The sequence below is a fragment of the Hevea brasiliensis genome, unplaced genomic scaffold (assembly GCF_030052815.1).
Source record: "Hevea brasiliensis isolate MT/VB/25A 57/8 unplaced genomic scaffold, ASM3005281v1 Scaf299, whole genome shotgun sequence".
NCBI lineage: Eukaryota > Viridiplantae > Streptophyta > Magnoliopsida > Malpighiales > Euphorbiaceae > Hevea > Hevea brasiliensis.
The window spans coordinates 23768-42853 of NW_026614805.1; the positions used below are offsets into that span (position 1 = coordinate 23768).

Genomic DNA, 19086 nt, shown 5'->3' on the forward strand with positions numbered 1-19086 from the left:
ATTTTGAGTACTTTCTTATTAAGTTGAGAGTGAGAATTTATTAACAGTCTCTCTTGATAAGTGATATGTAAATTTTATTGTAATCTCTCAAAAATATTGATAGCATATCCTGACCTTAAATTGACGAATTCTTCCCTCACCTATTTTTTTTTTTTTTTTTAATATTATGTTGAAATTTTTTTTTTAAGATAGTTGCTTGCTATTGCAAATTGCAAATACATAAAAAGCAACATTTATTTTTAATGCCAAATAAAGAGTAGGGCCAAAATTTCAAAAGAGCAATTCCTTTTAGAGATTGCTTTATATGTAAGGGTAGTGTGTTGTGATTGTTTTGAGTCAAGCCATTACTTAATTGGGCTATTGGCTTGTGGGGTAGAAATTATTTTATTTTTGATATTAGATAAAATTTTCCTTTAAGTCTATTTTCTAATAGATGATCAATTATATTTTCTAATAGATGGTCTATTCCCTCTCCTTAAAAAGTAGGGAATATAACCTTTTGAAAAATATAATATTTTATAATGAAAAATTAACTTTTATTTTTTATATATATATAATATAGGAGTAATATTGTTTGGAGTGAGCACTTGGAATATAATCTTCATTAATAATAAATCCTTCTACAATATTTTAATTTTTTTTTTCACATTTTTATATTATTATTATTTTTTATATTTTATATATTATTATTGTTATTCTTAATTTAGAGTTATTCTTCTTAAATAATATCCTAATCCCAAGAAAAATAAATTTTAAAATTCAATTTAATATAAAATGCAGCTAATTATATAATATATTGAGTGCATTAAATTTTAATATTTCCTTAAATATAAATTTTCATTTTTTTTTTCATATTAGTAAGGACTGTGACACATGAATTTGTATAGAGGGAGTAAAATAATTCATCATAAAACCCTAATTATTAATATATATTTAAATATATTTAAATATGAGATCTATTATAATTTTAATTAATATAATATTTATAAATTGAATGATTTCCTATTATTATTATTATTATTAAATGTAATTAAAAAAAAACCAGTTGCAGTTTTAGGTTTCTCTGGGTTAAGATTGAAAGAAGGAAAGGAAAAAAAAAAAAAAAAACCCTAAATTACCTAAAAAAAACCCAGAGGAAAAGGGGAAAACCAAAATTCACAAAAAGACCTGAATATATTTGTGTGGGACCCATCATCAACAATTACAGTTAACTGAAAAAAAAATTAGAAATAGAAATAGAAAACCAACAAAAACGTCTCTATGTAATACTTTCCGCGCCAAATCCCTTCCTTTTATATTATCTCTACGCTACGCTCTCTCTCTCTCTCTCTCTGATTATATCGATTTCGTTTTCTCTCTCTCTCTCTGTGGTCGTTAATGGCGATCGAGGTTCCATTTGGGGATTTAAGCCCTAAGACCTGCGCGGTTCTTGGAGGGCGAGGGTTTCTAGGAAGATCGCTCGTCTTCACCCTCCTTAAACTCGGTAACTGGATCGTTCGAGTCGCCGATTCCCCTCACTCTTTGCAACTCCACCTCACTGACTCTTCTGACTCTTTCCTTAACGACGCCATCTCTTCCGGCCGTGCTTCCTACCATCGTCTTGATGTTCTCGATGCCTCTTCAATCGTTAAAGGTAATGTGTAACTTGTATAGGTCTCTTTGTTTGTTTGCTGAGAACTAAGAAAGGAAACCGAGAGGAAAGGAAATCTTGGGTATGGATTGTCAGAATTTTAGGGGTGGAGATTACAGGTTACTGTTTACTGGCTGCTGAATATGAGTTTAGTTGGCTAGATAGATCAAGTTTGATTTTTCAAATCTTTTTATTTTTTTTTTAATAATTTGCAAGTGAAGAGAACTGAGTTTGAGACTGGATTATTAAGACTTGGTTTTCTTAATGCTTGACATTTTAAATAACTGAGTCTGGATTACTAGATAGATCAAAATAGACACAGGAGGCCTTCCTCTTGTGGAGTTCTGTTTTTGGTTCATTGGGCAGCTAAATTGAGAATTCTGTTTAGGGATTGCTTTTGGGCTTTTTATCACAAAGTAAAGAATTACACGAAATGGCAGCCATAAGAATTGGCATGATACCATTAGCCTGCATGTTTCTTGTTCCTTAATATGCTGGTAATGATGCATCTATTGCTGCATTTATTGAATCTGTTGTTAGCAATCAAGTGAACAAGATCGTTGAATTCCCACAGACATATAAGTGTGATCTCCAGTTCCACATTTTGCAAAATGCTAAATGTTTCTAATAAATATAATGCAGGGGAATTCCTTGGAAAATGTGGCTGTGTTATGTAGTTGTGGAGGCAGTTTATTTTGCAGTATGCTTTTATTGAAAACATATGCTTCCAAAGTTTGCAGAGAGATCAATAGCAAAAATCCGAACACATTTCAGTTTACTATTTGCCAGTTATTTTCCTTGAAGTTTCTATACTGAGTTGATAGCTTTATGAACAATCATTCTTTATATTATGTATTTATTTCAGTGTTAACCTTTTCAAGTGATGAACTTGGTAAAATGGTTCATTTGGACCTTTCTGTTTTTATAAGTGTCAAATTAAGTTATTTTATGAGGGTTTAAATAAAATTTTTCTCTAACAAACATTTATCTGTTTTGGCAAGTTATGTATTGTTTTTGATCATTGGTATCATTGGTATTAATAACTTATCCATCTTTGGTGAAAGAGTTGAGTTATTAATATCTTTCCTCTCACTCTTCTTTGCATGGTGCATGTGCTTTTGTATTGATCCTTGGCATGCTCTGTCATTTCTTCTGTTTATCTATCACCTACCCTGCATTTTTTTAATAAACTGTTTGTTCATTTTTACAGTATCAAATTTGGATCGAGAAATTAACTGTTACATGTGCCTTTGCAGCTATTGAAGGTGCATCTGTAGTATTTTATATGGAAGCTACTGATTTATGGAATCACGATTTCTATTATTGCTACAAAATTATAGTTCAAGGTAATGGATCATGATTTTGCTAAATATTATTCTCATTGAAATGTATAGAGTACTGATTGCTTTCTTTGTTCAGGAGCTAAAAATGTCATCAATGCTTGCCGAGAGTGCAAAGTTCGAAAGCTGATATATAACAGTTCTGCAGATGTAATTTTGACGGTTCACATGATATATGCAATGGAGATGAGTCCTTACCATGCCATTGGAGAGTATGTTGACTGCTTTTCCTTCTGACCTTATATAATTTTCTTTTTGACCATGTATCCCTCTTAACTGGTGTTATTATACAGTTTGAGGACATGTTGAGTGACCTTAAGGCTCATGCAGAAGCACTGATCCTGTTTGCTAACAATATTGATGGCCTTTTGACATGTGCACTTCGTCCAAGCAATGTCTTTGGACCTGGAGACACACAGCTTGTGCCATTCTTAATGAAATTAGCAAAATCTGGTTTTGCAAAGGTTTGAGAGCTATTTGTGATCAAGATGTTTTATCTTTTCTCCTTCTCTGTTTAGACTTTTCATGTTTTATTTTGTACACATCTTGAACTCCTATGATTGTAAACTGTGTTAATCTTCTTGAAGTAACAAAATTTCTTTTCAGTTTATTATAGGAAGTGGTGAAAATATGTCTGACTTCACCTATGCTGAGAATGTTATTCACGCCCACATCTGTGCAGAAGAAGCTCTGGATTCTCAGATGATCTCTGTGGCTGGCAAGGTATTTCAACATTTCAAGTAATCATGAATTTAGAGTTCTTTATTTTCTGTTTTGATCGCAATCATGCACAAAGAAGATATTACCTTGTTTGTTATCGATTGCAGGCATTTTTCATCACTAATCTCGAGCCCATGAAGTTTTGGGAATTTGTATCATTGATGTTGGAAGGCTTGGGGTATCAAAGGTATATTAGGCATCCAAAATTATTAGGCTTCAAGGATGAAAAGTGCTAGAAAATACCATGTAAGCATTTGAAGAAGAAGAAGAAGAAGAAGAAGAAGAGAGAGAGAGAGAGAGAGAGAGAGAGAGAGAGAGAGAGAGAACTGCTAGACTTTTCTACGTTTCTGTATCAAGTGTGGTAGAAAGCCAAAGCACAAAGGAAATAAAAATACATAAGAATTAGCAAATAATAAAATAAATGGCTAGATGCCAGAGTATGAAATGGGGAAAAAAAAAGAACACCCTTAGTCATTTCAAGGTGTTTTTAGCTTTGTTACATTGTGTCTAGTGTACCAAATGCATCCTTGTTGTCGCACATATTCATAAAGATGGATCAGGGAATACAATTATGGATTTGCATTCTTCTATGGTGTTCTCTAGCATTTTTCTTTTTTTTTTTTTTTATTAAAAACTGTGCTTTTCTAATGCCACTGTCAGTCTGATTTTTCTGTTTACTTTGATTGCAGACCTTTGATAAAATTCCCTGCCAGTATGATGTGGTATGTTCTCTTGTTTGTCAAATGGACACATGAAAAGTTGGGTTTCAAAAAATATAATCATTCGCTGTCAGCTTACTACTTCCGTTTAGCTTCACACACTAGGACTTTTAACTGCAATGCAGCCCAAAAATACATTGGATACTCACCAGTTGTCTCTCTAGATGTAAGTTTTGTTTTAATTTGTGGCCTTTTGTAATAATACCTTTTTCTATGATGTATTTGTCATTACATTGATTTTTTTCTTGGATGTCTTGTCATTTTTTAATCTACATGAGCCTGTTGTTGTCCTTTAAATTCTTAATCCTCTAATTTCTGGATATTCTTGACATCATGATGGATTGTTGACTTTGATTGTATAATTTTGATCTGCTGAATTTATAGAAATTTTTTGCTTGGCTATTTGATTGTGACTCTGTTTTGTTGATGGGTCGCCGAGTTAACATACTTCAATCTCCAGATGATACCAATAATTTTCTGAGACATTTGAATCCTATAATTTATGGTCTGCTAGTTGGGTATTGGTGATTGATGACATAAAAGGATGTGGTAATTTATAATTTCAATCTTAAGTTTGGAACTTCGGAAATTTAAAATTTTCCATTTGTGTTGATTGTTGAACATACAGGATGGTATTGCATTGACCATTGACGCATTCTCCCACTTGGTCAAGGACCCATCTTTCATAAGGTGCACTAATTTTGAAGAACAATCAAAGGTTGACAAGCTGCTAGGCAGTGGGAAAGGTTGGAATCTTTTTTTTTTTTTTTTTGGAAAACGGTTACGCAATGTACCTCTAGTACCTTCCATATCTGCTTTCATGTTTCTATCAGTTTAAATTGTGAAGAAATATTTAGGGGTGGAGCCATATTGATTTGGGCTTAGATTAATAGATTCTATGGTCAAAATCTTTATGGGTGCACGGCTGTTCATAAAGATATATTTATTTCTACCTGAACTTAATTTTAGCCTGTATGCTTGTTAGCTAGACTTAGCTTGATGGGCATGGCAAATATTTCCCTAGCTGCAGATAACCTCTCTGGGTGTGTCTATGTTCAGCCAAAAGGTTGCCATTTTTCCACCAGCATTACGACTGAGTTTGTGATCTTGAATAATTAGTTCCATCATCTTTTGATGCATCTTACAATTTATTGATGTGACTAATGTATTAAACTTTCTCATTGCAGTTGCAGACATTTTACTTTGGAGAGATGAGAAGAGAACATTTACATATTTCCTTTGCTTTGCTATGTTGTTTTACTGGTTTTTACTTTCTGAAAGGACTTTTACATCATCTGTTGCAAAGCTTCTGCTGATGATAACTACCATCCTCTATGGATATGGGATTCTACCACTAGAGATGTAAGTATCATTTATGCTTGTTACAGATGGACTGCTAGAGATTGGATATTGCTGGCATTTGTGGAATTGTATAATTTATTCAAATTGCTAAAAAATATGGCACTCTGTTAATCTTTTTGCCAAATGATTTTTTTTTCCCTTTTTAAACTTTGCTCTTTTCTTAAAAAGGGAATATTAAACTTTCCCTTTTTAATCTTTTTGCCAAATATGTAGACCTAATTTGATGTGGGGAGAAATATTAAGAAAGGACTTGGCAGCCCTAGCTTTTTCTAAAGATGTACCCATAAACCAGGTGGAATGAAGGAAACATATTCATATAGCTGAACCTAGCTAATTTGGGATTAAAGCTTAGTTAAGTAGTTGAGTTGATTATTTTCATAACAAGGAATTGAAGAAACTCCATTTGAGAACATGAAATCAAAGCTTAGATTTTAATCTTGGTTTTCATACTGATGGTGGTGTTGTGATCTCATTGTGGCAAAACCATTTTCATTCCATCTAAGCATGAATTCCACATCTTATACCCACTTTGTATGCTGATTTTACCCTCTAGTTTTTACTATTCATTATGACTCATTTATTAATTATTATTTACTTGTATAACTAAAGAATTGTGTCCTATTGCTGAGATCACTACTCCCCAAAAGGGTAAACTAGGGGAAATCCCCTATGTATGTGTGCAGCAAGGTAAAAAAAATTTTATTTTATTTTTGTTGGATAAGTAAGTTCAACTTTTGAAATAATTTTAAATTTTCCTACAAGTTTATCATATGATGCTTTGTGCTCTTTTGATGTCTTATTGTCAAAAGAATTTTTTTGAGCATTTTCCTTTCTTTTGAAGAAGCAACTGGCCTATGCCATTTGCCATGTTCAACTTTGACCATTGAGTCTTTATATGATAAAAATTTATCAAGCTGGAGTTCTAAGTTGATCTTCTTGGAGATAGCTTGTGCTTGTTTTGGTGTAAGTTCACAAGCTATCAACCCATCCTTAATTATAGTTCTTGAGTTTGATAATGCAACACAAATTAATAAAATTTATTAATGGTATAAATTAATTAATAATGCAAAAAGTAATATATTTTATCAGAACAATATTAGAAAAATAAAATAATAATTTAATTATAATTGCATAAAATTTATAATGTAATTTTAAAACTACGTAGTTTTGATTCAAAATTATGTAGTTTTGAATTGAAAGAATAAAGAATAATTAATTTTATTTGAATTATGATGGTGTGTAATTTGTGTTATTTTAAAATAACTTACAATGTGTTTTAAATTGTTTTTCTTGTTATTTTCTATTATTATAACTATGAACTCATATAATAATGTATTATGAAAATAATTGTGAGTTAAAATAGATATAATTAACAATCGAGCCCGAGCTCATTGAATTGAAACTCAAGCTCGAACTCGAGCTTGTAGAATTTGAGATGGAGTTTATCGAACTCGAACCGAGTTTGACCTTATTAAGTTTGCTTTCGAGTTCATTTTAATGAGTTTATCGAGCTTGACGCGAGCCGAGCTCGAGCTTGACTCGTTAATGTAATAAACGTACTTAAAACGAGCTTAGCTCGAATCGAACTCGAATTTAACATATTTCAAACGAGTCAAACTCGAGTCTTAATGTTAAAGTTCGAGCTCGAGCCTAAACTAATATTAATGAACCAAGCCTGAACAAGCTAAAGTTAGGCTTGGCTCAGTTTGTTTACACCCCTAGTTGCTATAGTAATATGCGGTGACAACTGCAATGATATCGTCAGCCATCTATGGTGACCTACAGTGATCAACAATAACTCTTGTTTCAGCATATACCTCAAAGCTTCAAAAATTCACAAAATATTCTGCGGGTCTCATAAAAATGTGAAACTTGTGTCAAAAATTTCAGAAAATTTCCAATTTTATTTTTGTACAAGTTTTGGAATTTTTCAAGTATTACGGGTCTCCCCCTTTATAGCAATTTATTCCCATTTCCATTTCTGGTAAAAATAACTAGGGAAAATAGTCAATTGTCTATATGCCTTGAATCCTTAATTTTGTTTAGCACTAATTGTCAGGTGCATGGTCTTTGCTAGGTTTTTGAAGCTACTCCATAGACTATTGTATTAAATTCTTAATCTTTTCAGTGATGAAATTCATTGTATTCAAAGTTACATGAGGTGTGTTGATTGTTATACCTTTGCAACAGATCCGGTTTTACCATTCAGAGGATATCTTTGTCTTGGTTTGAAATTTCAGAAACAGTGGTGAAAGATTCATTGACATTCATAGCATATCTGTGGAATAGATGGGTTAACAAGAATGTAAGATTATTGGCCCAAGGAGAGGATTGGAATAAATTCTTAAAGGTATGGATTGTGATGGTATTTCTTCTTCAGGGAGTTAGTTTATCAATGTCTTTTTTCCATGCTTCCTTTCACTTGTATGCTCATGCAATCTTCCCAAGCATAGGATGCACATATTGTAATTGTCTTTGTTAGGTTTGTGTATGCTAAGATGCATGAGCGTGGTAGTTTTGAGCATTTTCAATTTTCTAACTATTAAATTTGTTATCAGAGTCTACTTTATCTAGGAACTATATATGCATACAGTAGTGTGAATCCTGCCTTCCCACATGATTCCTCTGTTTTACTTATACAGCTTTAGTAATGATTTAAGCTAAATAGTGTAGCACTTGTCTTTTAGCAAATCTGGAGAAATTCTCAGAATTTTTGGTTTCCTTCATTTGAGGGTGTGTAATATGGAATGAAGATTGTAAAGCAAGCTTAAGCAGATTTCAATTTATTGTAGGATTACTTCATGATTAAACATTGTATTTTATGTATCTCTACTTGCTACCTGCATTTCTGTCAGACATAATGCAGAATATATATATATATATATATATATATATATATATACACGTGTGTGTGTGTGTGTGTGTGTGTGTGTGTGTGTGTGTATGCGCATGTTTAAGTTGCACACTTTTGCATGGTCCTGTAACTTTTCCGTGTAATTCCTATTTTCTCAAATTGACTGTTGGATTTACTATTCTATTTAATGTAGATCATGCATGTAGAGTGAGCATTGGTTGATTCGGTTCAATTTGGAAAATCAAAAAACTGAATAAATCAAAGTTTATAGTAGATAAACTGAACTGAATTAGAGAGAAAAATCAAATAAAACTGGTTCGGTTCGGTTTGGTTTGGACTTCATGTTGGACTCTTTTTTTAAGTTTATCCTGGACTCATTTCAGACCTAATTTCAATTATATTTCTTTTTTTTTCAACTTCATTTTTAGAACTAATAACAATTAATTAAAAAACAATTATTCGATTCGATTCTTACTTTTCCTTTTTTCTCAAGAAATGAACCAAAAAGATTGAATTTCTTAAAATAAAAAACTAAACCTAATCAATTTACCAAGAAAATCGAACCAAAATTTTGAATTAAATCGCTTCGGTCGGTTTTTCAATTTGAACTGAATTCTAGTCACCTCTACATGCATGCCTACTTTCAAATAAATTGAATATAGATAAGTTTTCTTGTGTAATAGAACAATTTGACCTTGAATTATATTTAATAAAATATTCAGTCTTAAAGAAAACTTTTGAGATGACGAGCATTAAATGTAACAGTCAATTTACAAAAATATGAATCGCTGGAAAAATTATGGGACTGTAGAAACTGTCAGTTATACATGTAAATTGAGATATATTGATGTGTTTCCTTCTAGAATTTAAATTAAAAAAAAAAAAAAACCCAACATGACATGTAGACGAACTTCCCTGTCTATTCTAGTGAAAATTTTTAATGCTTAGTGTGTCTTGTACATGATATTACAACCATCTTGGCATCAGTAGTAGGTGCATGGCAAGATCACTTGAGACAAAAAAAAAACTTGCTATGTATTCAAAATTTTATTTGCTTTCAAAACTCTATTGTAACTATTATAAGTAATGAACTTTATCACGTCAAAATTTTGTAATTATATGTGTGATCAATTGATGAATGATCTTTTAGTTATTAATATGGAGAGAGATGTGTTTGATAACATCAATAATGATGTAATTTTTGACAGTTTTCAAGGTATTAAATTTCGTTGAGTCCAGTTATAAGATACTAAATTTTTTTTTCTTTCTACAGTATTTTATTTTACTTTTTATATATTGATCCTTGAAAAAAAAAAGTTCTAGATTTGCCACTACCTGACATGATATTTTGTTCTATGACAAAAAGAGGATTAATAGTGCATGTGAATGTTAAAGCCACACACATGCTTATATCTCTTTTAGTACTGCACATTTGTTGCACGTGAGGGGGGTATGAATAAATCTTCTCATTTTGATTAAGATAAGGTGTATTCTTGTGGAATTTCTTCTTAAACCATTCTCGTAACTGATGCAGGTCATGTTCTCTCTCTATTTTCTGAAGTTGATTCTGTTGCGATCAATGACTCTGGTGGTAGGAATGGTAGGAATAGGTAGGGAACATTTTGTTCTACAATCTCAAATTCATATTTTTATTAATACCAATTTAGTGTTCTTTACTTTTGACCTTGTTGGAACTTAATGCAGCCCTAGTCTTTTCCTTTACGGCCTTCTTCGTTTATGAGCAATATGAACCAGAAATTGATGGACTAGGAAAGATTCTGCTCGACAGAATAAAGGAATCAAAGAGGCTGTTGATGAGAAATCTTCCTGAAACCGTGGCATCATTTCTACAAAACAAAAGAATCCTGTAAAAAGAGAAGAGACCTCTTGTGAGAGAGAACAAATAGCATGTAGAGGGTCTGGAAATTTTCTCCCAAGCTCAATCAGAACACTTGATGTACGATCTGCTAGCTTATATAGGCTTTTTGCCAAAAACTGGAGAGAGATGTCCCCCAGCAAAAGAAAGAGATGGGGTATGTTAGTACAACACAAACTTTCTGTCTTCCGTTCCTTTTTTTTTTTTTTCCTCCTGTGTAACACTGATTGCTAATTTTCTGAAAGGCTAGGTTTAGGTTGGAGAAACGTTGGACAAAATGTTGAAATATAATCAGGAAATAGGTCGAATTTCAAATTTATGATATAATTCTTCATTTTCTTCTTCGGTTTTGAGTTACTGCAATTTGATTGTTTGCCTAAATATGGTTTTCTGTAAATATCTTCTATTATTCTTGCAATCTGCTCATGGAAAAGTTATTAGAAGTTTTACTGATATCTTTTACAAATTTTAGAAGATGGAATTTTATTGCTATGTACTTATAGACCAACCTCTTACAGACAGACGTTTATTGGTAATGTATGAGATATATTTTTCCCTAATGTTCTTCTACTTAACAATTTGGGGGAGAAAAATTGAAGATTCTAATTCACTGCAAATTGATTTTCTTTCTCCATTGTTTGTTGCCCTAGTGTTTTCTCCTGCTTCTCTTTAAAAGTACATTAAAAGAAGGAAATGTGATTTTTTTTTTTTTTTGAGGATTTGGACGGTTGACATTGTATATTAAGAGGTAAGTATTACAATTTTAAATTTATAAATTTAATTTACATTTTAAATAATTTGAAATGCCAATATAATTTTGTTTTTGCAATTAAAAGTAATGAACTTGTCTCCGCTTAAATTAAATATTCTTGATGAATTGTTCATTTAGTCATTGCTAAAATTAAATCCAAATTATTTATTTCAAATCATGGTATTCAAACATGGTAAAAGCATTTTCCTTTTTTTTTTTTAATAAATTAATAATAATTAAATTTTAATCTCAAATTAGCTGATCAGTTATATGGTTTTTTTATTCTTCATTTAGTTATAATTTAAAATAAATTATGCATTAATATCTAAAAATTTAAATATTTTAATACTAATTACTTTCATTTTAGGTCTCTCTTTACTTATTGAACCACTTTCACATTTCTTTAATTGACCATGCAATATTCTACGTTGACCAGATCTAGTCAATCAAATTATTTTAATCTGACTTTTCTCATTTGTGTTACATGTATTCTTCGGTGGACGTGGTCATAATTAATCTTATAAATTATCATGTTAGGAAACATTCATCTTAACATTTGTATTTATACTACAATTATCTTGTAGATATTTTGTAGTTTAGATGCCAATGTTCACTCTCATACTATGTAATTGGCACAACCACAGTTATATGAATCTTTACCTCACTTTCTCATGAATCCTACAGTTGCATAGCACACCCTTTGTACTACACAATTTTATTTGTTTTATTCCAATCTTATGAATTATATTCTATTCTCATATATTACTTTTGGAATGACAATGGGGCGAATCGAGGGCGGAGATCGCTCCTTCCGTTCTCTCCACCTCCCCTACCCCACAGCAGTTCGGGGTTGGGGTAGGGTATTTCCCGCCGGGGTGTAGGGCGAGGTGGGTTTTTTGCGAGGATTTTTTTTTTTAATTTATTAGTATATAATATAAATTTATTTAATAAAAAAATAAAACATAATTAGACATGTAAGTTTTACACATTATTTTAATAATACATTTATATATTTTATTAAAATTATAATATTTAAATATATAAACATATAAAAATGAATTATTTTTTAATAAAAAATAATAATATATTATTGTGCAGGGTAGGTTACGGGATTTCGGGGCGGGGAGAAAGTCTTCCCGTCCCTACCTCACACAAATCGAGATCAGGGTGGAGTTGAGAAAAATTGATCAGGTACAGGGTGAGGCGGGGAGGGTTCAAGAACTTTTGCCATCTCTAATTATAGTACTTAAATACTTGAATTGATTATATTTTGGCACTAAAATTCTATCTAATTAAATCTTACCTTCTTTCTTTTTATGAGTACTAAAGTTGCAATGCACATATTTTGTCTTACTTCTACTTAGTCTAATCCTTATTCTCAAAAGTTTTTTCCATAAATTTTGAGCAACTTATTTACTAGTTTCATTAATTAAGACAATTCTATTTACAAATAACATGTACCATGTGATATCATGCTGAATATTATGACTAGTTAGTTCATTCGTAATTAAGGTAAATAAGTGCAAATTCAAAGTCCATAAATGATGTAAACTCTGGGAAACTCACATGTACCATTTCTCACTGTTGCTACACTTGTGATTGTCCTTCATATGTGTACTTAATGATATTTATATATTTGATATAAACTCTTTCTTTTTGGCATTCTATAATATACTTCTAGATCAATAAATATCATCTGGAGTTCCATTTTTTTACCCCTTATAAATTTCCATTATTCTTCTTAATAGAAATATAGGTTCCATTATAAATCTACTAGATATAAAACCAAAATGATTTTCTAATACTTCACTAGTATTTCTAGGTCTACATTCAGCCGCTTCTTCTTCTTTTTTTTTTTTTTTTAATCAACCAGATGAAAAAACAATATTACATGAAAAATTATTGCTCAAGAACTTATTTGAAATAAATAATATTTGCCTTCATTAACTTCAGGATTAGGTTGATTAGAAGTTACCGTTGATTTCATTTGATCATTTTTAAAATGAATATTTTAAATCAATTCAATAAAGTCCATTATAAATAAAAAAAATATTATTTAATCTCTTTATTATAATAAAATTAATGATTTAATTTTTATATTTTAAAAAATAAATTAATTAGTGTGTGATATTTAATTTTATCAATTATTTGATCTCTCCATCCATTTTAAACATTAGTTAAACGTGAAAAAATAAAAAAAATGTTGAGTTGTTAAGCCATTTTAAAAATTGTCTATTTTAAATATTTATTTGTATAACATCTTTGATAATTAAAAAAAAAAACTAATAAATTTTTTTATTCTAATGTAATAAAGTTCTAAACTCATTGGGATTGCGAATTAAAAAAATTGTTAATATATTTATATATTGATTAAATTATTTTTTAATGATATTAACTCAACTCAACTAAGCCTTTATCCCAAAAATTTGGGTTTTCCACTCCCGATTTTTTTTTAAAAATCATAAATGTTTAATGTTTCTAAGTCATGTTGTACTCTCCTCCAAGTTAATTTAGGTTTTTTCTTTCTATCCTCTAACCTAATGTCAAACCACCTCAATCTCCCTTCTCTCAACTTATCTTCAATTGCACCACTCCTACTTTTTCTCTAATACTCCTATCGGACTTTATCTAGTCTAGTATGGCCACTCATCCACCTTAACATTCTCATCTCGCAACTCTTATCTTAGATGCATGGAATCTTATGATCACATAAAACTTAACATCCTCCTCACATCCCCATCTACAGATATTTAAAGTGATTTCCTTAACTTAAAACCCTTTGACTCTAGAGTACTTCTCCAAAGTTCTAGCTTCCTATTGACTCCTTCTCGTTCTCTCATCTATCGAACATATCATCCCCAAACATCATGCACCAAGGAATACATTTCATCTAAAACTAATGTAAAAAGGTAAGGGCTTATGGCTGATCCTGTGTAATCCAATTGAGATCGGAAAATCACTTGTGTTATATCTTTCAATACTTGTATGTACCTAATAGATACCCTCTTTTGTCTAACACATTCCATAAAGACTCTCTTGGAAACATCATCATAAGCCTCCAAATCAATAAAACCATGTGTAGATCTTTCTTCACATCTCTATATTTCTCCATCAAGCATGAAACCAAATTGATTGAGAGAGATGATGCTCCACAACTCTCTCCAACTTCTTCATGTATGTGGCTCAGTTTAATTAATATAGTTTGAGCAACTCAAATAGGTACTAAAATACTCTTCCTCCATTCATTAGGCATTTTCTTTGAGTTTAGAATCTTATTAAATAATTTAGTTAACCATGCCACTCCCTATCTCCCAAAATACTTCTTCACTTCATTTTGTATTTCATCCACTCCACATTTTACCCTTTCATCTCTTCTTAAGTTTCCTTTTTTTCTAAAGATAATCCCTTTCTAGTTAATTATAATTCTTTTTCTTTCTCTATAAATCTATATTATATTATATTACCATTTTGACTATTATTCTCATCTTTACCAACACTTTTCCTTCTTTTATCCTTAATGCTAACTTGATCTTTCTCCTCTTCTTTAGTTCCAAAGTTTATATAACTTTTCTTTTTAATGATATTAAAAAAAAATAAAATTATATTCTTAATAAAATTGAATTTGAATTTAAATAATAAACCTATTAAATTAATTAAATTAAAAATTTTTAATAATAATAAAATTTATATTATTTTCAACTCAACTCAACTAAGTTTTTATCTCAAAAATTTGAGATCGATTATATGGATTCACTTTCTCTACTCTGAATGAAAATTTGTGTTATTTTTAATCAATAAAAAAAACCATTTATTAGTATCAAATTTAATCATGAATAAATTTTGTATTTTTGGTATATTAAGTTTCGGTGTATAAAAGGAATTAGCATAATTTCTTTGGAGTTTTTGATTATTCTTCTCAATAATATCTTCCCAAAAGATTGTTTATTGGAAATATATTTCATTATATGAATTATGAGCACAAGGCTCAAAGTCCAAAATAATATATTACAATCACTTTAACTCCAGCTCAAGGCTTCATAGAAAAGCAACCTTACGGAAGAATCAGGTTACCCAATCCAACCAATGCCACCTACCCTTCAACAGCAACTCAGAGAAGATTGCAGACAAAAAGAGCAAGGAAGAAGCAAGACACACAAGTACATGGAAGTAGCACTTCGCTCAACAGAAACTTCTCCTCTCTCAACTCCTTCAAAGCGGAGGGGTGGAGGAAGAAACATAGCTATACACCTGAAAGGAGCAGAGACCAGGTTTAGTGCCGATCGAAACAGATAACAAGCTTGGCAAACGCAGGCTATTATACTTGCCTTAAGGAAAGGATGACCAAATTGATAACCTTCCACTGCCAAGCGATCTGCATCTTGGAGCTTCACAACAACCTACAAGGGAGGATCTCTTCATCATACAGGTGTCCTGCTAAAACCCAGCAAAACCCCATCTAAGAGGGGAACTAATACTAAAAAACCTAGAGACTGAAGAGAAAACTAGGGAATAAACAAGAAAAAACAGCTAAAGCTACCCTATGACCATAGCTAAAAAGAAGATAGAGAGAGGGCATGACTGATCATTTAAAATTGAATATTTCAAATTAAAATAATAAAATATTTAAATCAGGTTAAATAAAGTTAAATATTATTTAAACTCATTTTAAATTATTAATTTATCAATCTATACCACAAAATAAATTAATAAAAAATAATATGATCTGAAAATAGAATAATATATTTTCTCGAAAAAAATATAAATATTACTAGACACAAAAAGTTTTCTATTTTTTCTTGCAGTTGGGGAAATGGAAGAAGAAGACAATTAGCATTAGCCATCTTGGTCCGCTTGATGATTTACTTCTCAGATCTCATGGAGAAGAATATTTCTGCTCTTTCATGATTTGCTGAACCTGGTAAACCCTAAAGCTCAGCTCTTTCACGGTGAGTAGCCTGCAATGTTTGCTTTTTCCAGTTCAAGACTGTCTTTGAATAAGATTGTTTCTCCCTTTGTCTCAAATGCCCAACTGGGTATTCTTCCCTTTCACTCATTATTCGTAATCAGATCCTTTTCATCTGGGCTATCTTTTAATTTGAATGACCACACAGTTACAGTTTCCTTTCTCATGAATTCATGTGGATTAACCCTAAAATCTGCTCAATCTGTGTCTAAAAAGATATGTTTTAATACCCTTGAAAGACCAGACTCAGTACTTAGGCTTCTCAGGGAACATGGATTCACCAATTCCCACATCTCCAAAATTGTTAAGATCAGGCCCAATGTGCTTTTACGACATCCTGAAAGGACAATTTTACCCAAACTTGAGTTTCTATGTTCTATAGGGGTTTCAAGATCAGACCTTTCCGTAATTGTTTCTCGGAACCCAGAGTTGTTGAATCGAAGTATTAAGCAAAATCTGATCCCACAATATCATATCCTCAAAAGTATACTCGCTTCTGATGAGAAAGTAATTAAATGTTTGAAACGCTCGTTAAAATCTTCTATAGTGCAATCGCAGAACGACTTTTTTGCCAATTTATCACTTTTAAGAGATCTGGGAATTCCTCAATCTTCCATCTCTCTCTTGTTCACCTGTAATCCCTTTATTGTGTGCCTAAAAGCTTTCAATTTTGCTGAAGGGGTTAAGAAAGTTATTAAGACAGGATTTGATCCATCTGCATTTGTTCGGGCACTCCAAGTTTTGCTTGGAATGACGCAGAAAACATGGGAACACAAAATTGAGGTTTTTAGGAGGTGGGGTTTATCTGAAGATGAGATATCATCGATTTTCAGAAAGAATCCCTCGTGTATGGCTCTGTCTGAGAAGAATATTATGTGCAGCATGAATTTTCTTGTGGGCAAGATTGGTTGGCAGCCTGCTGCTGTTGCTAGAGTTCCAGTTGTTCTGTGCTATGGTTTGGAGACATGGATTATGCCTAGATGTTCAGTCATAAGAGTTTTGCTTTTGAAGGGTTTGATCAAGGCAGATGTACCTCTATCCACAGCCTTGAATAGTAGTAAAAAGAACTTCTTGAAAAGGTTTGTGATCAAGTATCAGGATCAGGTGCCTCAATTATTGGATATCTTTCAAGGAAAAATGGAGGTTACAGAACTTGGATTTGGTTTTGATGATAAATCTGTAATTCTGGATTAGGAGACATATAGCCTAGCATGCGATGTTTTGATAACTGATAATATTATGAATAGTTTTGATAACTGAATTTCACTTTTCATTTATCGTCTTGGATGGCAGAATTTTTTCTTTTTTTGGGCTTAATTAAGCTTTGATACCTGAGTCGTTTACTTCAACTATTTGTGTTTGGTAAGACAAAGGTGCTGGCTTCCGTTTCCTCAGGCTAAAGATGACTTGGGGTGCTACTGGTACATTTTATCCTTAGTTACTGATAATCCAAACTGTGTCATTGGGATTGCAATTGTTATTTGTTGAGTTTCCTAGCAGTAGACTCTGAAGAAAAGAATATTGGGTTATTCCTATTTGAAGGGATATAAACAGTGGCAAATGTGTTAAGCGGGAACCCAAAGTGGGATGCCCTAACCAATTATGTCTTTAAAGGGTATAAACAGTGTCATATTTGCAATTCAGGAATTGAAAAGTGGAATTGATCCTCTTAACCATGAAATTTGTCTTCCACTTTTGGCACTCCTGTTGGCTAGCTAATACAAGTCTTTCTTGTTGAATGGAATCATCCCCAGGTTCTCAATCGTTTTCTACTGAAGTATTAATCAAGGAGAACATTTTGTTTTCCGTCACACCTTACCCCTCTATAAGGCATAACATGATCCCGTAGAATACCTAATGAACTACCGAACTTCACCTACCGATAACTCATTAAGTACCATACAAGGGATTTTAAAACAATTTTCTTATCTTTGACAAGTGGTGAGCATTTCTAATAAGTATTTAAAATATTTAGTTGAAATTAAAACTAATTAATATTTTTAGTCATTTTAGTTTTCCGTAAATTTTATAAAAATTTTGACAGAGTTTCCTCTGTATTTTGAGAAAACCGCTCTTCAATAATTGTAAAAGCACTTCTAAAAGTTTTTCTCAACCACTACTTCGGTTTCACAATCAAATTCAATCAATTTCTCAAAATTCACAAGTTCAATAGTTCTCAAAATACTATCAATCAATATCATTCATATTTCATTAAAAACAAAATAATTTATACACAACCTTACAAATTTATATCAAAAGAAACACAAACTAAACTTTATTACAAACTTCATACAAATTTGTGTACAAGCTGCTCAAGACCCATTTTTACATGTCCATACATTTATGTGCAATATATACATCAAAAGAAGTATTTACATTAGGGTATAAATTATACCCAAGACTTGCCGATAACTCCACACACCTCAAGAAAATCACCGCTCCTCTAATCTCTCAGATCTTCGACAAAGAATAAAGCTATCACGAGTACTAGGACTCATGGTGCACAATATACTAAAATAATCTTTATGCAAAACTTAAAGCACATTCATTCAAAAATTTGGCTAAACATGAAAATTAAATACAATCATGCATTGTGAGATTTTACATGTAAACCAAGTTCATTTCAAAGTATCAAAACACATTTCATAAAACCCACGCTTAGATCACGCCATTCAAACAAATAGAATCTCAATAGCCAGAGGCTAAAGAGAAATCACATGAATCTCAATAGCCAGAGGCTAAAGAGAAATCATATCACAAGGCTAGCTAGCTCAAATATATGGATATCCATTCACATCCTCTTCTACTGGCACACCTCAACACTTCTCCGCAGAAGGAATCAAAATTCGAAACTAATGACCCCCACTAGTC

General features: G+C 31.5%; 1 protein-coding gene and 1 pseudogene across 1 annotated transcript; both read left to right on the forward strand.

Moving 5' to 3' along the window:
• Positions 1-1262: 1262 nt before the first annotated feature.
• On the forward strand, positions 1263-10845 carry LOC131176970 (3beta-hydroxysteroid-dehydrogenase/decarboxylase-like; annotated as a pseudogene).
• A 5367-nt stretch (positions 10846-16212) lies between these two features.
• On the forward strand, positions 16213-17409 carry LOC110639221 (uncharacterized). The gene has a single exon (XM_058141982.1). The coding sequence runs from the start codon at positions 16213-16215 to the stop codon at positions 17407-17409; it is 1197 nt and encodes a 398-aa protein (XP_057997965.1).
• The last annotated feature ends 1677 nt before the right edge of the window (positions 17410-19086 follow it).

Coding starts and splice junctions, on each gene's coding strand:
- LOC110639221 (XM_058141982.1), top strand. CDS start 16,213: ATGTTTGCTTTTTCCAGTTCAAGACTGTCTTTGAATAAGATTGTTTCT.